Source organism: Pipra filicauda, unplaced genomic scaffold, assembly GCF_003945595.2.
Source record: "Pipra filicauda isolate LSUMZ 115617 unplaced genomic scaffold, ASM394559v2 scaffold16_size7369187_pilon, whole genome shotgun sequence".
In the NCBI taxonomy this organism is placed as follows: Eukaryota; Metazoa; Chordata; class Aves; order Passeriformes; family Pipridae; genus Pipra; species Pipra filicauda.
Genome location: NW_024104207.1, coordinates 5976019 through 5996733, shown reverse-complemented (window position 1 = coordinate 5996733; position 20715 = coordinate 5976019). Strand labels below are relative to the sequence as shown.

General features: G+C 59.6%; 1 protein-coding gene across 1 annotated transcript; it reads left to right on the top strand.

Moving 5' to 3' along the window:
* The first annotated feature begins 9949 nt into the window (after nucleotides 1-9949).
* On the top strand, nucleotides 9950-15033 carry LOC114003228 (dephospho-CoA kinase domain-containing protein-like). The gene is given in 5 exon segments (XM_027749954.2): nucleotides 9950-10139; nucleotides 10142-10175; nucleotides 12183-12386; nucleotides 14156-14243; nucleotides 14709-15033. Coding segments are annotated over 5 exon segments (732 nt in total). The 5' UTR covers nucleotides 9950-10058.
* Nucleotides 15034-20715: the final 5682 nt, after the last annotated feature.

The following is a 20715-nucleotide window of genomic DNA, read 5'->3' as shown; positions in this document are numbered from 1 at the left end:
GGTGGTTCGCCTCGCGGCGGACCGCCAGTTCGATCCTAAGATCCAACTACGAGCTTTTTAACTGCAGCAACTTTAAGATACGTTATTGGAGCTGGAATTACTGCGGCTGCTGGCACCGGACTTGCCCTCCAATGGATCCTCGCTCAAGGATTTAAAGTGCGCTCATTCCAATTACAGGGCCTCGAAAGGGTCCTGTATTGTTATTTTTCGTCACTACCTCCCCGGGTCGGGAGTGGGTAATTTGCGCGCCTGCTACCTTCCTTGGATGTGGTAGCCGTTTCTCAGGCTCCCTCTCTGGAATCGAACCCTGATTCCCCGTCACCCGTGGTCACCACGGTAGGCACAGACAGTACCATCGAAAGTTGATAGGGCAGACATTCGAATGGGTCGTCGCCGCCACGGGGGCGTGCGATCGGCTCGAGGTTATCTAGAGTCACCAAAGCTGCCGGGCAGGCCCGGGTTGGTTTTGGTCTGATAAATGCACGCGTCCCCGGAGGTCGGTGCTCGTCGGCATGTATTAGCTCTAGAATTACCACAGTTATCCAAGGAGCGGGAGAGGAGCGACCAAAGGAACCATAACTGATTTAATGAACCATTCACAGTTTCACTGTACCGCCCATGTGTACTTAGACATGCATGGCTTAAGCTTTGAGACAAGCATATGCTACTGGCAGGATCAATCAGGTAGCCGCCACCCGAGCAGCACCACTCGCTGCCTCGACGGCGGCCCACCGGCCCCGCCGACCCTCACAGTGCCCCACTGGCTTCTTGCTCCCTCTCTCTGCACCTCGTGATGGACACCGGTGGGGCATGGCGGGTACAGGCACCGGTGGCCCCCGCCGAGCCCCGCGGCCTGGTGGACGGGGCGGGGTCTGGGCAGGGAAGGCAGGGGGACCGCGCGCGGCAATGGTCCTTCCTGCACCGACATGGGCAAGGAGCTGGGACCGCTGCGGCCTCCCACGGGCTCGCCTTCACTTCCCTTGCGTGGTCATGCACACCGCCAGCCGCGGCTCAGCTGGGGCTGACCCGCCCCCGAGGCCAGTCCAGCCGGCGCTTGCCCGCGTGGCACCACTGGACGTGCTGGAGGAGACGGCGACCCGATGAGGCGGCTGCGGCCTGGTCACCGAGGTCCCTTGGCCAAGGCGGCTCACTCGGCAGCGGGCGGCGGCGCGGCGACCCGCTGCACTCTCCGGTGCTGCCTGTGGGCGGTGGGGGCTCATGGTACCCCTGAGCCTTCAGGTTTTTTTCTCTCTCTGGCTTTCCATCGGCTCCAGCCGCACCGCTGCCCAGCGCTGCTCGCGGTCGGCACCCACGGGCACAACCCAAACCGAGGCTGGCACCAGCACCTCACCTTTTCCCAGGGACACCTGAAAGGCTCACGGGGCCGCGCGGCCATCACACAGCCTGGCACGGTGAAGAAGCCCTCCTCGCCGGGAGGGACGACACCTCGCCTGCCACGGGAAGCCCATGGGCAAAGGAGACCACCCGGCCTGAACACCGGCCTCCGCCGCACCTCGGCCGGTCACAGAGGAACACCAGCCTACCGGGGGCCCTCTCCCATGCTTCCCGAAGTGCCTCATCTATCGCCACTCGGGGAACGGCCCCACGGCCACTCTCACTCAGCCTGCCACAATGCGGAGGATGGCACGCCCAAGGCCGGTGGCCCATATGCTCAAGCGCTCCCGGCCCAGGAGGAGGCAGGTGCCGCTGGATGCCTGGCTCTGGGCAACCCACGCTTCCGGCCCTCCCGGGCCCACGGCCACCTCCGCAGAGCGGTGCCACCAGGGGGGGTGCGGGCGGCGGATGGCCCCGCTCACCCCGGCGGCACCTCCAGTGTGCGAAAGCACCACCGACCGTGCCGTGGGCCACCGGTTTTTGCCTGCCTCGCGGCCTTTGGCTTCCCCTAGAAAGGCTGGGGGACGGCGACGGGGCGAAAAAGAAAAACACCCCAAAAAGCATGCGTGCCTCTCGCTCACCGTGCTAGCCACGGTCGCCCGGGGCTCAGGGTGGGGTCCACGCCCCTCTGTCCCCGATTCCCTGTCGCTGCCCATGGGCTTGCGCCTCAGTGGCTGCCGGCCACTGCCAGGCCACTCTCTCTCTCTCTCTCTCTCTCTTCCCCGGCGCGCTTGGTGTGCTGCGGCTTAAGGCTGCCAGTGTTAAAAAAAAACCCGAAAAGAAACGACTGGGAGGGCGCCCCCACTTCGCCCGCAACCCGGCCTCCGGCCAGCAGACCTTCGCAGAACCCAGCCCTCCGGCAACCACACCAGCGGGGCAGGTCCAACCACACGGGCCCCCCGGCCGCCATGGCTCTGGCGCCAGCTGAAGAGGAGGGAGGGGCGAGGCGTCGCCGCCTCGCCCGCCAACGGCCATCGTCCCCAGGGCTCCCGGCAACTCTGTCGGCTTCTCGGTTTGCAGGCGCGGCCGCCGGCCACACCCTGGTCGGCTGGTGCCGCTGCCTTCGGCCCGCTCAGCGGGTCCCCGGCTTAGGGCTGAGGAAGGGGGACAAACAAAAGAGCCGAGGCGCGCCGAGGGCGCCGCCTCGCCCGACAGCAGGCAGTGCCATCACTGAGCCCCTCCGGCAAGCGGTCGAGCCCAGGCAAGGCCACATGCCCACCTCCAGTCCCCAGCACTCTGCCGGCACTGCCACAGTCGTCAGTGGAGGACAGGGTGCCGCCGCCTAGGCCCGGGCCATCTTTGGGGCTCTCGGGAGGCAGCCGGGGAAAGCCCGCGAGGGCTTGGTCACCCGAGCCCCGGCTGCCAACTGCCTGCAACAATGCCCGCCACTGGACTGGCGCCGGTTTAAGGCCGGTCACCAAAAGGACGAGACGCCGCCGCCTCACCACCCTCACCGCCTTCACCCAGGGCCCTCGGGGAACCAGCAGCCGCCACCGGCTCGGGCTGGACACTGCTGGGCCCCCGCGTGCCCCTTGGCCGTTCCAGTCCTGCAATCCTTGCTGCGCTTTCGCTCGGCTCTTGTCTTCCTCCCGTCATCAGGCTGCCCAAGGAAGCCAGCCAAGAGCCCCGTGGCTTTCTCGCCGGCCTTCCTGCCGCTCGTGGGGTACCGGCGTGTGGCATGCACCAAAGGCTGTGCTTTGCAGCAGACGAGGAAGAAAAGGTGCCCTCGGAACCCACACTGCTCTGCAACCCCTGCCCATAATACGGACAGATGTGTCCTGGCCCCGCCACACCTCCAAAGCAGCTCAAGGCTCCTCAGCGGGGAGGCGCGCGAGAGCAGGCCGCCTCTCGCCAGGACCTAACTGGAGGCGGCGCCCAACAGCGATCCCTTGCCCGACTTCCAAGGCCAGCCGTGAGAACAGGTCTACCCCGAAAATGCCAACAGGTGCCTAAGTCCCACCAGAGATGGGTAGATCTGGTCGCCCTGTGCCAGGACACCGCGGGGGCACAGGCCGCCATCTGCGGCTGCGGCAGCTGGAGTGGCTGGTCCTGGAACCAGGTAGACCTGATGCTTGCCAGCACCCAACGAGACACAAGGCCAGGTGTGCTCAAGTGGGAAAACTGGTTGACCCAAAAAACTTGGACAACAGGTCTACCTGCTGGGCTCAGACACCAGGTCTACCTGCTGTGATTGGAACCAGGTCTACCGCCGGGCTCGGAGAGCACCTCTACCCGCCAGTACCTTGACAGCTGAGCCGAGGCGGCCACAGCCATGCCACCTGAAGAGAGTCCAAGCTACTCCCCCTCTTTACCCGCACCGCAGACAATGCCGTTTCTTTCCTACTCGGAGCCCCGGGTGGAAATGGCAGTGCCTCGGCGCCCGCTGAGGGCCTCGGCTAAGCCCTTAGAACCCAGTCTAGCCGCCTGACTCGGAGAGCGGGTCTAGCCGATGAGCCCGGAGAACAGGTCTACCCGCTGCGCTGGGACACCAGGTCTACCCGCTGGGTTTGGACAAGAGGTCTACCTGCTGTGCACAGGAGACAGCTCTACCTGCTGCGCACCTCTGCAGCCGAGCCGAGGCGGCCACAGCCATACCACCTAGGCAGAGTCCAAGTTACTCCCCCTGTTTCCCCTCCTCGCAGAGAACATCTCTCCCCTCAGGGCAGGGGAAAGGCTTAACGCCGGAGAGGAAGCCTACTGCAAAGGGCCACGGGAGATGGAATCTCCACAGCAAGCCTCCCCCCGAGAGAGAGAACTCAACAGAGCATGCCCGCTGGAAGGACTCGCTAAGAACTGTGGGAAATCAGGGAGATCAGGGCAGGTCCGGAAGGGTACGCCGGCACGCCAATCGATGGATTTAGCAGTTGCACGCCGTCTGCTTGCTCTGTGAATTCGGTGCCACGCTCGGAGCACCGGCCAGAAATCGCAGTGCTTCGGCGCCCACTGAGGGCCCTCGCTGAGCTCTCGGACCAGCTCTAGCTGCCGGACCTGGACAAGAGCTCTACCCACGGGGTTCAGAGACCAGGGGTCGGAGTCCCCAGCTTGGAGACCGGCTGTGGTCGGAGACCAGGTCTAGCCGCCACTGGGCAGGCAGCCCTGGTGCTCAGGCTCCAAGTCCCGTCACTGGCAACAGGTCTACCTGCTGCCGGGGCCCACCCAGATGCTCCGGCTATGTCCGCCTGCCGGCAACAGGTCTACCCGCCGCTAAGGCCAGCTCTGGAGCCCCAGCTCTAAGTCCCCCACCGAGAACAGGTCTACCCGCCGCTGGGGCCCACCCAGGCACTCAGGTTCCAAGTCCCCTTACCGGCAACAGGTCTTCCTGCTGCCTGGGCCAGCCCAGGCACTCCGGCTCTAAGTCCTCTCGCCAGGAACAGGTCTACCCGCTTCACCTAGCAATGGGGAGAACCAACCCTCAGCGCCACACCTGCACGCGCGGGGGTGGTGATGGAACTGCCTCTGTCCCGCACCGCCCAGACGCGTCCAGGGGTGCCGAGGCTCAGCTGCTTCTCGCTGACCCGGGGGGTCACCAGGTCTACCCCCAGGCAGGGAGACGATGGCAGCAGGGCTCCTCCACCGCTGCCACCACCCCTCAGTACCAGAGTACCCATAAGCCCCCCGCCCCGTGTCTCAGGCCCAGGACCCACGCGGAGGGAAGACCGGGTGCGTGCCCGGCACCGGGTGGCACGAGGTGGGAAGGACAGCGGGCTCTGCCACGCTGCGGCCTCGCCCCCTCGCCCCGTGTACCGGGCCTTGGACCCGCGCAGAGGGAAGGATGGGCCACCGCGCGTGTCCCCCTTCTCTCTCTCGCCCTTAGGCCGGGCCCCGGGACCCCACGTCTCGGAGGGAAGCCAGGCCGCCAGTGAGCGAGCACAGCCGCTACCAGAATCACGGATGCCCCTGATCAGCATGGTGCGCTTCCACATCCGCTGGAAAGGGGTACTACCCAGTACCTGCATGAGGGAGTATCGTAATGGCATGTCCCTGCCCCCGGCTCCTCCCTACGCAGTTCAGAGCAACATTAGCGAGGCATACAGAGGCCGATGTTGCCTCCAGGCATCGAAGCTGTACCCCAAACCCCAGAGCAGGGCACAGCCCGCGTGAGCTACTGGGGGCCGTAAAGCCTGACACTTCCACCGTCTCCGGGCATGCCTCTGGAGCCCCATCAGCTTGGGATTTTAGTCGGTGGCCGCGTGCCAGGTCGATATTGTCCCCCGTGCTCCAGCAACACTTGCCCGTCCAAAAGAGAGGGGAACAACTAGTGTCTGAAGTCGTAATGACTTGTGTCCTCACCTGCTCCTTGCTGCGCAGCTCAGAGCCACGAATAGGGACAGAAAACAAAGGCTGATTAGCGACAAACCCCTGCCCAGCAACCAGGCGTATATCCCAATTCAGAGGCAGTCTCTTGGTCTCTGCAGACCACCTATGACCTGGTACTAATCAGGAGCAGTGCTTAGGCTGTAATCTCATTAGGGGCTGGGGAGGGAGGAGGATCTCCAGGTGGCAGAGCTCAGCCTCACACAACACCTACAGCTGAATTCCACGTGTGGTTGTCCCAGGAACATCCTTTCGTGGTGAAGTGCTGGCAGGGATTGCCAAACTGGCAGCTGCCCCTCTGGAAAAGCTCCTTTTCCCCCCTCACACCCCATCCAACAACAACCTAGCTGCGCTTCAGGGAATTTCCAAGTTCTTCTTGCCTGGAACTGACCTGTTTCACGGGGCTGGGACACTCCAGTCCTTGGTGTCACCATTGCCCTTGCTGCCTGTGAGGTGACAAACCGCACCAGCCTGAGCCCATTTCCAGAATCAGGGAATAAACCCTCCACAAACATCAGGGACAGCAGAAGGACACACTCCACACAAAGGAAAACATGACAAACACCAAAGTGAGTGTTTTCATTGGAAAATCAACTTGGACGGCTACAGCAGAGAGCAGTGCAGCCACTTCCCACTGCTGACACGGGACTGAGGCTGAGGAAACCTAATTCCTCTTTCCTGTCCTTAAAAGGAAAGGAAGTGCTGCTTTCACTAAGGAATACATTCATGTTTTAAATCTCAGTGCCTGGATCCAGTGCACAGACAGGCAGTGACAGCACTCCCAGTGTGGCTCTCCAAAGCCCAGCAGCTCCAGGCCCATCCCCTGCCCTGTTTTTGGGGACAATGTCATTGGGGTAACCCGAAACACTCCCACACCCCAGTGGGATGTGATGATATGGAATCGACATCCAGAAGGAAATTCACTCCCTTTCCCACTGTGTGGTCTCTCCTGGGTGGATCCCCATGAGGTTTTGGGGGCAGGAGATTTCCCAGACATCTGGACATCTCCCAGTCAGCTTGTGGCATCTGCAGCCAAAAACATTCCAGCTCCTCCGGGTGACAGGAATCACACACCAGGACCCAAGGAGGGCTCCAGAACACACCTTTTCCTAGCAAAAAGGGCAGGAGGAACCTCTGGGCTGGGAAGTGGCTGTGACTAAGCACCTTGTCAGTGCTCTGCTCGGCTATGGCTCCCACAAATCTAATCATGTCAGAGGGAAAGAAAATAAAAACCTCCCTGAGCGCAGCTAAACCGATTAAACCGAGACACAGAGCCACGCCCAGGGGGCAAAGGAAATATAAATGGGTAGCTGTGCTGTCATAAAAAAAGGCTCTGTGATATTTCTTGGGTGACCTTTTATTCGCTCCCATTGCTGGGCAGGTAGGATTGCCCAGGGAAAGCCACTCATGGAGGGAGAAGGGCTCTTCAGGCTGATGGTCTGCACACCTGCTAGGGTTCCAGGTGAGTGGCAAGGCTCAGGTGAGGGAAGCACCAGGTACAAAACCTCTGGAAACCTCTGGAAAGTCACAGGCTGACACACCCATTCCCAGCTGGAATGTGCACCAAGCCTCTCCTGCAAATCCTGCACACACAGTGAGCTCTGCACTTTGTTAATTAAGGCAATGAGTAAGTAAGGACGGTGCCACTTTTGGCATTCCAGCTCTTCCCTACTGAGATAAGGACCTGCCTCGATGCCTGTGCTCACTCCCATCCTCATTGTTGTTATTCCACCATTCCACACCTCCAACCACAAGACAATGCAGGCACAGCCTTGCAAAACCCCGGGCTGTGTGTGTGTGTGTGTAGGATAACGACGGGATGGGCCTGCAGAAGCCTGGGATTCTTCCAGGGCGCAGGGGATGCCACATGCTCTGGGGAAGTGGGATCACCACCTTGGGTGTCACCGCGGGCACGCGGATGCCGGGAACGGGCTGGAGAGACACACCCTAAGGCCAGGACGAGGAGACATAGTAAATGGGCTCATTTCTGGTAGGAAAAGGCACTGAGGTCAACGGTCAACCTCCCGCGCCGCGGCCGCGCCCGACCCTGCCGAGCTCCGGACACGCTCCCGCAGAGCCCCGCCCCCACCTGACCGACAGCCGGCTCGACCAACCGCAGCGCGGCACTCTGTCCGCCGGCCAATCAGCGCGCCGGGGGGGCGGGGCACCGCTCACTTCCCGGCCGCTGCCCTTCCTTCAATGGGATTCGGTGGCCGTCGTGCCGCGCGCCCTCGGGCATCGCTCAGGCGCCGCTCAGCCGCGGTTGGAGCCGTGCTCCGCCTCGTTCTCGCAGTCGCTGCAGTGCTCATGGTCGTTCTCCTCCGCCGCCGGTCGCGGCAGTAGACAGCACGAGTGTTCCAAGCCCTGGCTGGCCCTGGATTCCAGGACAACCCTTCCAAGGGCTGCTTGGGAGCAAGTCCCAGCTGAGGCTGGAGGCCAGAACACTGATGTTGCTGCAGTTAAAGCCCTATGTTTACTCTACATGGGCAGCAGTATGTGGAGCCTCCCTGTGCAGCTGCTGTGCAGCTGCTGTGAGGCTGCAGCAGGTGTATGAAATCCTGGTGGGAGAGCAGGATTTTAACCTGCTGGGATAAACAAACAGCCCCTCTGTCACACTGAGCCCACAGTAACACCAGGGAAGGCTCCCAGGTCCTGCTTGGGGTGTTTGTCAGCCACCCCAAAGCACTGCTGTTTATCAGAAGTGCCCTTTCTGAGTCCTTTTGGATTATTCCCCCTTGTTGCTGCTGGAGTTCTCCCCATCTGTTGGTCTGGGAAGGGGAAGGAGCACATGGTGCTGCTGTGGGCTGGCATGAGCTCCTGGCTTTTGCTCCAACTCTGCCACCTTCCCTCTGCTGAGCTGCCTCCAGCTGCCACAGGACTCACCCACCCCTGTCTCCCCCTAAACTCTGTTTTTGAGTCCCGTTTGTAAGAGCAAATTATGACTAAAGTGTCTTTTTTGTGTGTGTTTTCCAGACCAGAGGACACAGTGCTGTGTTTTGGCCCATCTCAGCCCTCCTGCAGCCCCCTGTTCTGTGGGGGACAGTGCAGGCAGTAGGTACTTGGGTCCTATGTGTGCTGATACTCCCAGGAGTCCCCTCGGCCTTCCAGAGCTGCCTCAGCATTACAGAACCTTTTGGATTTAGAGGGTCTGGCTTGAGCAGGGATCTCTGTGCAGGAGCTGTGAGAGGAGCTGGGGGGTCACCAGCCCCCCCGGCCTCAGGGCCGTGGGCAGGCACAGGATCTGTGTCCAAGTCTGTGTTTGCCAGCTCACAAACACCAGTTTGCTGCTCAGAGCTGTGGTTTCCATGCCCCTTGGGCTGCCAGGCAATGTGGGAATGAGAAGCACTGAGTGCCTTGTGGGCTCTGTGTCCCCGTTATGTCAGAGGTGGCTGATCTCCCCTACCCAGCTGCAGGATCGAGCAGGGCTTTCCCTCCCAGTGCTTGTGTTCTCCCACATTGAGATGTTTCCTGAATTCTTCCTTTGTCACTGACCCTGTCACTGTCACCCTCACCAATCCTACCAGAAATTTCCTCTGATTTCTTTGAGCAGGTCCAGGGGAGACGATGGAGATGCTCCAAGGGCTGGAGCCCCTCTGCTCTGGAGCCAGGCTGGGAGAGCTGGAGGGGTTCACCTGGAGCAGAGAAGGCTCCAGGGAGGCCTGAGAGCCCCTTCCAGGGCCTAAAGGGGCTCCAGGAGAGCTGGAGAGGGACTTGGGACGAGGGAGAGACAGGACAAGGGGGAATGGCTTCCCACTGCCAGAGGGCAGGGATAGATGGAATATTGAGAAGGAATTATCCCTGTGAAGGTGGGGAGGGGCTGGAATGGATTTTCCAGAGAAGCTGTGGCTGCCCCTGGATCCCTGGAAGTGTCCAAGACCAGGTTGGATGGGGCTTGGACAACCTGGGCTAGTGGAAGGTGTCCCTGCCCATGGCAGGGGGTGGGAATGGATGGGCTTTAATGTCCCTTCCAACCCAAACCGCTCCATGATTCCATGGTTTATGGTGCTGTAGGTGAGACTGTGGTTTGGTGGGTGCAGGTGCTAAAGGGGAACGAGTTGCTGCAGATAAACCAGCTGGAGGAACTGAGGGCTGGCTTAAGTGCTACATCCAGAGTTAGGGGGGTCGAGGGAAGCCTCGTTTAACCCAGCACTATCCTGCAGCCTGTGAAACAGGGATTCCCAGACCAGAGGGTGCCAAAATCCTGCCGATGTCTCAGTGACACCTAGAGAGAATGAACTTCGAATGAAGCCACCTGTTTTGGGCTAAATATTTGCTGTGCCCAGCATAAAAAAAAAAGAGCCCTGTCCTGGCATGTTTTCCAGCTCCTTTCTTTCCCCTTTCAGAGCACGATGTTCCTGGTGGGACTCTCGGGTGGAATTGCATCGGGGAAGAGCATGGTGGTGGCTGTGCTGCGGGAGCTGGGCTGTGCCGTGCCGTGATCGTCGCCAACCTTATTGCCAGGGAGGGTGAGTTTTCCGTGGCTGATCCTGCTCCCTGAGGTTCCCCTGACAACTGGGATCGCTGCCAGGAGGCGCTGACGGCAGAGGGTGCTCTGGGTACATCCAAGTGTTTCCCTCCCGCTTCCCACTCCGTGAGGCTGTGGAGCTGCCTCCAGGGGAGGGGGAATTGGAACTAGGATATATTTTTTATAACAAAAACATAAGATCGTGTCCTAAGAAACACCGTGGAGAGATCATGCCCTGAGTCTCTCTCTCCTGGAGTGTGATGTTTCCCAGCTTTGAAAGCCAACTCTGGGCAAAATTAATGTGGTTCCCTTGGCTAATCCAGTGTCCCCCTGACATCCAGGACACTCATCCTGTCACTCAGTTATGTGGGGTGGGATCATAGAGCCTTGAATGAGAATCATAGAATAATCTGTAAAGAAATTCTTTCAGATATCTGACCTAAACCTCCCCTGGCACAACTTCAGACCATGTCCCTCTGTGCTGCATGTTGTTTTCTTGGTGACACTGAGAGATCAGACCTCAAAATGTGCTCAAAAAAAACAAGAGGCTCCAGAGATCCCAGGTCAGGGAATTCGGTCCACACTCCTGCACTGCACACCTGCCTCTTGCTGCTCTCAAATGTGCTGCCTGGGCTAGAGGGAAGAGCCAGAATTCCAGGTCTGTTGCCTCAGCAGGACTGGAGGAGACGCTGCTCTCCCTGATTAGCTGTGAGGTGTTAACCCCTCCATCCCACAGGGATAACAAGGGGAACAGAGAGCTTGGCAAGAGGAGCTGTGGCTGCCCCATCCCTGGAAGTGTCCTGGGTCAGGTTGAATAGGGCTTGGAGCAACCTGGGATAGTGGAAGGTGTCCCTGCCCACAGGGTGGTCTTTAAGGTCCCTTCCCACCCAAACCAGCGTGGGATTCTGGGATTCTGTGGATCCTGCATGTGGCAGGCCCAGGGGCTACAGCCGAGCTGTGGTGCAATGGTGTCATTTTGAAGTGCCAGAACTTTTCTGTTTGCTGAAGAACTTACTGTGTAGCCACTCAAAGCTGTGATGCTTTAACATTTTATTGCACTGTATTTCCCCTCGAGGTGCAGGAAATTTGCTGGAGGTGCTAAAAACCCTTGGAGACAGTACGAAAACACTACAGATACTCTGTGTCAGTTCTCTACCAATCACTTTATTTTCCTTCAATTCCTTTTTTATATGTATTTGTTTACTATGTGGATTTCACGCATCCCAAAACTGCCTCCATGTGATATTCCACGGGAGGAAGAAATTGGTCTTAAAGACTTCTGTGAGGTTGGCCTGAGGTTACAACCTGTGGCAACGTTCCTGGATTTGGGAGAGATGATTATCTGCTCTCTCCTTCACTGTGGTTACCCTCAGCTGGAGCTTAATTATGATTTTATTGCTGCATCCCTTTTGTTGGTGATTTTTTTTGGTGACTTTAAAGTTATACACTCCTGTAACATCAGAGTCCCTGCAAGGGCTGATTGGGGATTGAGCTTTTAGAAGGTTTTTTGTGTTCATTTTCCTGAAGAATTTAGTGACTGAGGTCAAAGACAGTAAAAGAAACCACCTCAGCAGCAACCAGACACAGGTTGTAGAAGTGTGTGTTCATGTAGTGCTGAGGTTTTCAGCTGGTCCTGGTCCCTTTGGATTGATTCCTCACTGGTGGGAGTCAGCTCAGCCCAGTTCCTGCCCCTGCCCTGGCGTGTGGCCACGGCCGTGTCTTCCTGCCCACCCTGCTGACTTGTCACCCCGAGCAGCAGCACGGGCTGGGAGGGTTGTGGTGCTGAATTAATGTCTGCAGGACACTTTGATCTCCCAGGTGTCAGCCCTGCAAGGGACCTTGGGCTGGGAGGGCTGTTGGCAGGAGCTGGTGCTGAGGCAGATGTGCTGAAGGCAGATGTGGTGCCCCGGCAAGGATCAGCTCATGACCAAACCCCATCTGGGGGCGGCTGCTGATGCAAACGCTGCTGTAAAACCAGCCCTCACCCCCAGCTGTTTGATGTTCTCAGTGGTGCAACCCCATTCCAAGGCCCACCAGCAGATCCTGTGGTACTTTGGCACTGAGATCCTCCTGGAGAATGGCGAGATAAACTGCGAGGCTCTTGGGAACATGATCTTCTCCCAGCTGGAGAAAGGGCAGCTGCTGAACTCCATCACCCACCCCGAGATCCTGAAGGAGATGCTGAAGCAGATCCTGAAGTATTTTGTGCTCGGTAAGAAGCCAAGTCCCAGCCCTCGGGGACTCCTCTCAGGCAGGAGCTGTCCCTGAATATGGGGAGAGGGACAGGAACGGAAAAGGGGAAGGGACGTTGAGTGACAGCCTTTGTGCTCTGCCTGTGGTGGCCTTTGGAACATTCATTCCTGATTCACTCCTGCCTTTCACTGCTGCCCTTCACCGCCTTCCTCTGCAGTTTAAAGTGTATCTGTGGGACCTGGGAGCAGCTTTGCGAGGCCTCTGCTGAGATCACCCCCTGTATAATGTCACACTCCCGAAATGGCCAAATATCCTTCCCTGCCCCTGGCCTTGGTGGGAGCTGTGCAGCCCTCTGAGCGCCGATAAGGTGAGGGATAGCTGTGGGTTCCAAAGTCCTACCTTCCCCCCAATATATGGAACAAATGCAACTGTCAGGCAGGGCTGGAGAAATGCCAGATAAGATCACCAGCTGTTCCGGAGGTCTCCGTGTATGACCGACTTCACAGAGCCAGTCTGGATCTGTGGCGCTTATCGGAGCTGGAGCCCTGTGAGAGCTGAACAGGCCTGTGCAAGGGCTCCATGGGGTCAAGCTCTGCTGCAGGGTGAGGAGGAGGAGGGACACAAAGAAAGCAACAGGCAGGAAAGCCAGGAGGCAGAGATGGAATCTTGAACCTGGGGCTGCGGGCTCAGGAGGTCGATGCTGTGCTGGCCCTTGGCGAGAGTGCTGTGTGGCTTCAGCAGACAGCTTTGTCCTCATTAGTCAGGATTTAATAATTTGGGATAGCTGGATGTTGTCTCTGAGGATCACTGTGTAAGGAAAGCTCTGATCGATCAAACTGGAGGGCAGCAAGAAGCCTCTGGGGGCGGAGATGCGGTGGAATGGGGCTCCTTGGATGATGTCTCTGTCCAGGCTCTGCTTACCGTGGGTTTTAGGGGGGTTGGGTTACAAAGAGGGGACAGCAGCAAAACCGGAGGTGTCCTTGTGGCTGAGGCACACATAGGGGAGTGAAGTCCTGGCTTAGAGCTTTCCCTTCCCCTCTCCTGCTCCCGCAGGCTCAGCAGGGCATCTCCCACCTCCCCAGATGCCACAGAGCTGGCGCTGGCCAAGGGCAGAGGCACAGGGAAAACTGGGGGGCCACAGGGCCTGGGGGGACAGTGTCTGGCTGTGGCAAGCTCTGTTCCTCATGGTGACAGTGCTTTTAAACCAAACTCAGCCAGTTTTGGTGAGGGTTCAGCCTTGGGGCCATGCCCAGAGGCTCGCCCATGTTTCAGTGTCACAGCTGCGAGAGGTCTGCAAGGATTTCCTTGTTCCCCTTGGAGCTGTATAGCCAAAGCTTTGCATAAAGGCAGGAAAACTGAGCCGGAGAAGGTTGGCTCAGATGACCGCAGCCTGGCAAAGTCTTGGACAAGGGAAGAAGGGGAGAGCAGACCCTGCTGTGGACACTGCTTCCCGGGAGAGCCCGGCATGGCTGCCGCTCTGGCCAGACAGGTACTGCTGCTCTCATTTCAGCTCCTTGTTTCAGCTCCTCCTTATATTTCTGCAGCTTCACCTCTGGTCTGAGAGCAGCCACGTTAGGGTTGGTTTTATTTTTTTCCTCTGGAAACATGGAACGAAACCATTTCCTCCCTGCAAGAGGGAGGAGGGCAAACGGGCTCTGCTGCAATCATGGAGCTGTAGAGCTCCCACTTCCTTTGCTTTTCATGGCCATGGTGTGTGTGTAGCAGGAGGGATTTGGGAACGGGGGTTAACGCTGTTCCCTTTTCTGAGGGGTGTTGCCATTTCCACAGGATACCGCTACATGATCCTGGACATCCCTCTGCTCTTCGAGACCCACAGGTTGACCAAGTTTATGAGATACACGGTCTTGGTTTATTGGTAAGTGCCCCAGGAACCATGAGGACAGGGACACTGCCACCTCTCTTAGAGGGGGCTCTGCTCTGGTGAGGGCTCAGCCACTGCCCTGGTGCGAAACCTGTTGAGAGAATTAACATCTCCCTTTGTGCTGTGGCACCTCCCTTTATCCTAGTGCACTTGAGGGGGCTTCTTGAGCTTTCCCTGGAAGCTAGCACCATCATACAGGGAATGTTGTTCCTTTGGGCTTTCTACAGCCTGTGCACCATCAGCTGGGGCAGGATTTGGGGCACTGCCTGGTGCTGTGGGCTGTGGGAGTGCCAAAAACACGCAGCAGGGTCATCCTGGGCAGTGCTGACCCAATGGCTGGGGCAGAAATGACACGGGGAATGTTTCTCATTCCCACTTTATTATCCCCCCTCATACCCAAGGAAGGCAGACCCCCCCTTCCCTCCCACCCCACCTGAGCTCCGTCCCCCTCCCTGGCAGTGACCCCCTGGCGCAGTGCGCGCGGCTGATGAGGCGGAAGGGGCTGGACGTGGCCGCAGCTGACGCCTGGATCAGCTCCCAGATCCCACTGGAGGAGAAGCTCCAGTGGGCAACTCACATCATCGACAACTCGGGGGACAGGGAGAGCACCTGCCGGCAGGTGCTGCGGCTCCACACCTGCCTCGAGGATTCCCTGGATCTCCTCTGGGCCCAGCTGGCGGTGGGCGTGGCCGTCGCCGGGCTCGGGGGGCTGGTATTCCTCCTCCTGCGGCATCTCATCTCATCTCCTAATTCACCTTTTCTCTTAGTCAGGGAAGGGGCCTGAATTCCCTGGTTAGAAAACGGCACCAAAAGGCCACCTCCGTTAATGAGCTTTGCCAGCTGAATGCAGACAGCGGCGAGAGGTGTCTCCTTGCACAGTTCCCAAGGTGAATGTAGCCAGGGTTTTTTTTCCGGCACCTTCTCCCTGCTCAGGTTCTTGCCCACCAGCTGTGCCTCTGGGGGGAGGCTGCTCTTATTGTCCCCCCTGTGGGTCTCTATGGTGGGACTTTGGTGAGTTGAGGCACTTTAATCCGGGATGATCTCACTTTAATCCAGGACAATCTTACTTTAATACGTGACAATCTCACTTTAATGTCTTCCAGGACAATCTCTTCCCTGGGAAGAGATGGCCTCTTGGGCTCTGTCCCTGCCATCAATGTCTCTAGGGTGACCCCCTGCAGCTCAGCCCTCCTAATCCGAGTTTAGACCTGGGATTTCCCCTCTTTCACATTGATTTAATGGAAACGTTAAGTCTGCCTGGGGGGAACAGACAGCACCTCGTTCACATGGGTCAGGTGTTCAGGTGGCTGCTCCCCTCCCTCCCGCCCTCTGATTCTGTAGCCATTGCTCGTGGGTCACCCTTGTCTTTGGATCCGAGGGTCTGATACACCCTGGAGTGGGCAGAGACTTGGGCTCTCCCTCGTTCAGACTCATTTCCTGCTGTTTGAGCTTCCTTCGGCGGCGCTTTCCTGGTGAGAGAGCCGAGCCTGGGCGAGGCAGGTGCTGGCTCTTCACTTTTGTTTTAATAAAACACTGAACGGCAGCTGTTCCCGCGGCTGCTCCTGCAGCTCTTCCCGACCCATTCCCAGGTCATTTCCTATGCCGGGGCATGGCTGCGCTCTGTAAAGTTCAGCACACGCAGGCAGAGCTGACGGGCGCTCGTGCTCTTCCCAGTAAACATCGCTGAGCTGCTCCAGGAGCTGCTCGAAGCGTCAGCCCTGCCCTGAGCTTAGGGGATTCCTATGGATCCGTGTTGGCTCTGGGCAGTTCCAGCTTCCTGGGATGTGATCCTGGGCCCCTGTGGTTCTCTGTGCAAGTGCTTTCCCCCTGGGGTACCCCCCTGTCCACTGCCACCCCTTGTCCCCACACTTTGAGAAGTGTGGGTGCTGCCAGCCCTTGGCCACCCCTCCTCCCTGCACGCAGTGGTCTCCAGGATGCTCCCACCCTCCTTCCCGGGCTCGGCCCTGTGAGGCAGTGTCCTGGCTGTCCCTAGTGCCAACCTTTAGGCACAGGGACCGTCTCAGAGTGTCCCCAGCCAGCACGTGCCCCTTTTAGGGGCCAGACACCCTTCCCACTCCTTTGCCCTCCCCTGAGCCCCACAGTGCACCCACAGGTCCTGTATCACGCCCATCTGGAGAGACCCAGCGGTCGCTGTGTAGCCCCAGAGAGCATCCCCGAAGTGGGGGGAGCCCTTCAAACACCCCCTCCCTGCTCTTAATGCTCCTTAACTGCTCGGCGCTGCCAGAGTCCCTCCCAGCCAGCCATAAATCAGGGCTGGAGCGCGATTTCTCGGCCGAGATAAGCGCTGATTCCGCTTCCCTCCCGCTCGCCTCCACGATAAATGGGGCCAGGGGTGGAAGGAGGGAGCGAGCCGGGGCCGTAATCGCATTTGGCGCTTCGCTCCCACCCGGCTGACGTTCGCCAATGAGTTTAGCGGGGCCGAAGGAGCGACTGGTTTCAGGGGATGGTGAAGCACAGGACTGTCCGTGGGGCTGGTGGGGGCCTGGTTTGGGGGCTCTGGGCGGAGCTGGGGATTGAGCCCCCTATGTGGGCTGCGTGCCTGGGTGTTGGCACCCACCGGGGAAGGGCTCTGGAGCCGGGCACTTGGCCATGGGGCTGTTGCTGTGCGGTGCCCAGCTGTGGGTGCTGCCCCAGGATTGCCCCAGCATCCCTAGTCCCCCTCCCACCTCCCAGTCAAACCCCCTCAGGGACAAGCCCGTGTCCCCCGCCGGTGACAGACGGCTCAGCTCTGTGGGCTGGGTGGCATCGACAGCACGGTCGATGGCCGTGGAGGAGGCACCCTTAAGGACACGCCGGCTGAGACCCTGCGCTCGTGACACGGGTGCTGCCCCCCGAGCAGGCTCCACGTGGGCTCCGAGGGCCTGGGGGTGCTGTGCCACGGCCCCCAGCCCCACCACACCCCCGGCCCTGCTCGCCCCACGTCCCGCCATCGATCGCAGAGCAGCATCACCCCTGCGCCCACCGGGGTGGCTCGAGCAGAGCCGGCCCCGTGCCACAAAGCCAAATATTTGACTGTGCAAATTGGCGGCCGGATCGATTCTGCTGCGGCTGCCGGGGGGCTCGTGACAGGCGGACACTCCTCCTACTGCACCCCCCCCCCCGCACCCCCTTCCGAGCCAGAGCACCCCTACCTGGAGCACCTCCTTTGCCAGTGCACCCCCTCCCCAGTGCATCCCTTCCTCAGAGCACTCCTTTTCCCACCGCACCCCCTTTCCTGGAGCTCCCTCCCCCGTGTAACCCTTCTCCCGTGCATCCCATTCCTGACCCCCCCCCCCTTCCTTGGAGCACCCCATCATGGGACACCCACGGGATGCAGATGTCCCCCTATGGGCTATAGGGACAGAGTGACATCCCCCAGTGGGGACTGCCCCAGGTGGGAGCTGGCTGGGGGGCTCGATACCCACGAGGAGGGACAGCCCGGGGGGGTCTGAGTGTGATGTCACTGCCTGGCACTGGTGTCACCAGTGTCACTGCACGGTGCCTGTTGTCACGGGTGTCACTGTCACTGCATGGTGTTAGCACAGTGTCACCGTCCCTGCACGGTCCCTGTCGCTGTCACTGCACACCTCCCTGGGGTGTCACACAGTGTCACCGTGGCTGCACAGCCCCACTCGTGTCACACAGCACAGCTCCGCGGTGCTGCACAGCTTCACTGTTGCTCCCTGGGGTGTCACATGGTGTCACTGTCACCGCGCAGTGCACAGGGTGTCACCGTGAAATAGAAAATGAAATAAAATTTAGCTATTTAGCGATGTAAGTGTGACTTTGCAAAATGTAAAACTGCTTAAAGGTTTCTGCCCAAACTGTGGGCAATTGAGATAAAATAGCTTAGAGAATAGGGAAGGCTTTTTAGCACGTAGAGAGGGGTGGGGAACCTGAAACTGCTTGAAATGATAAAACTTTATGTAACTACTCTATAATGGTAAGAATAGGAGGTAAAACTAAATGTCTATTTAGATAAGGCAGACTGCAAAAGAGTGTGTGTAAAGATAATTTTAAACTTGCTACTTTCAAACTGTATAAAAAGCTATGGTATTTCTTGGCTCAGCGGAGTGCACTGGGGAGAACACCTGCCCCTTTGCATTCCCCGGCCGTAATAAAAGTGCTTTTCAGATTGGCAGAGGTTTCTTTGAATCAGTTTGTCACCGCGAGGCCACCGGGTGCCATGCAGTGTCACTGCAGCTCCCGTGGGGTTGTCACACAGAGTCACCGTCAGTGCCTGATGCAGGGGCTGTCACATAGTGCCATGTCATCGGGTGGCCTACGGGGTGTCACCCACTGTCACCGTCACTGCACGGCCTGGGGTGTCACACACTGTCACCGCGCAGGACACTCCCCAGTGCCACCCCTGCACGTCCCATCGCTGTCCCCCGCTGTCACTGCGCACCCCCTGCAACGTCACGCCGCCCGTGGGGCGCCCCGGGAACAGCACAGCTGGTGCCGTCAGCCCAAGTCCCCGCTACTCCCACCCCTCGTGCCCCCGGGGGGACACGTCCCCAGCCCGTCCCCTCGCCAGCCGCTCAGCCGTCACATGGCAGCACTCACCGCCGGCGCTAATTAACTGCTGGTGTTGGCAGCCCTTAATTGCCGCGCGGCAGGAGGGTGACGGGCCCCGCCGTGTCCGTAATGAGCGGCAACGTGACAGGGACAGGGATGGGAGGATGTACCACCCACACCTTGCCCCACCCTCGCCTGCAGCCGGGCTCCTCTGTTGGGCGAGGGACAGTGCCCGGCGTTGGACGTCGCTGTCCCCGGGGCCAGGGCTGACATGGCTGTCTGGCCTGCTAGCCAGCCCCTGGCCACCAGCCAACTGGGCAACTGGCCAGACAGACAGACAGACAGCTGGACAGGCAACCGGCCCGGTGCTCTACTGGCCAGCCAGCCAAACAGCCTGTTGGTCAACTGGCCAGCCAGCCAACTAGCCAACAAGCCAGACGGGCAATCAGCTGGCCAATGAGCCAACCAACCCACCAGCCAGCCAGCCCACCCCATGGCCATCTATCACCCAGCCCAACCAACCACCCCACTGCCAGTGAGCCATTTGGCTACCAACCACCCAGATCACCAAACAGCCACCTAGTTGGCCTTTAAGCCCACCAGCCACTTGGCCAACCCACCAGCCAAGCAGCTGGCCAGTCACCAACCTGGCCAACCAGACAGCCAGCCCTGTGGCTAGCCAGGCAGCCCCCTGGTTAACTCCAGGGTCACCACCTCGGGACTGGTTCGTGGGGTCTTCCCTTGCTCCCATGTTGACCCGTGCTGGTGTTGCATCTCCCCGGGCTTCTGCAGCCTGGAAAACTTCTTCATTCCTCTTCTTAATAACCTCTGCCTCCTAACAAGGTGGTTGGGGTGGCATTTCTTAGGGATGGAGGTGACACAGGCCTGGACGTTGGTGGCTGGGGTGGCTGGTGTCCTCTCTTGAGGCCAGGGGACGGTCTGGACAGAGGCTCCCATTGCCCTGGGGGTCCTGCCCAAGGACCTGACACCGCCATTCCTGTCCACACCTGTGTGTTCCCCTCCCATGGCCCCTTCAGACCCCACCCTGGGGACACACAAGGGTTTTGGGGGCAGTTTGTGAATGGCTACTCCCTCCCCAGGCTGACATCAGGGTCGTATGTTGTGTCCAGCTCCGAGTGCTAATTACAGCTGAGCCCAGGTAATTACAGCCACCCCTGGGCTGAGCCTACCCAGGCTGACCCCCAGCTGCGGGGCTGGGTGGGTGTGGAGGGCACAATGTCCCTGTGCCCCTGGCCACTCGTGGTCCTGTGGGAAGAGTGAGAGGGGAAACTGAGGCACAGCCCAGCCCCAGCCCCACAAACCCCCTGCCCAGGCCCGGCTGCCCTCGCCCTTCCCCAAATCCTCCTTCAGGAGCCCGTCAGAGAGCAGCAGGTATAGCCACCCCCCGGCCAAACCCGCGCTCCCGGAGCACCGACTGTTCCCCCTCTGCTGTCGGCGTCCGCTCGGCAGCGCCCCCCGCCCGCGCTCCGCTCTGCCAAAGCAAACAGCCGGGATCGATTGTGCGGGAGCTCCTTTGCAGAGGAGCGGCGGCGGCGAGCGGGGCCGCCGAAGCCACTACTGCAGCCCCTGTCACCACAACCACTGTCACCACAGCCACTGCTGCAGCCGGGGCCGCCGAAGCCACTACTGCAGCCCCTGTCACCACAGCCACTGTCACCACAGCCACTGCTGCAGCCGCTGACACCACAGCCACTGTCACCACAGTCACTGTCACCACAGCCACTGCTGTAGCCACCGCTGTCACTGCTGCTCCCACAACCACCACAGCCACTGCTGCCACCGCCGCAGCAGGTGCTGCCACCATTGCAGCCACAACCACAGCCACTACAGCCACCGCTGCCAGCACGACCACTGGTGACACTGCTGCCACCGCTGCCACCATCGCGGCCACTGCTGCCACCAGTCACTGGAGTCGCCGCTGCCACCT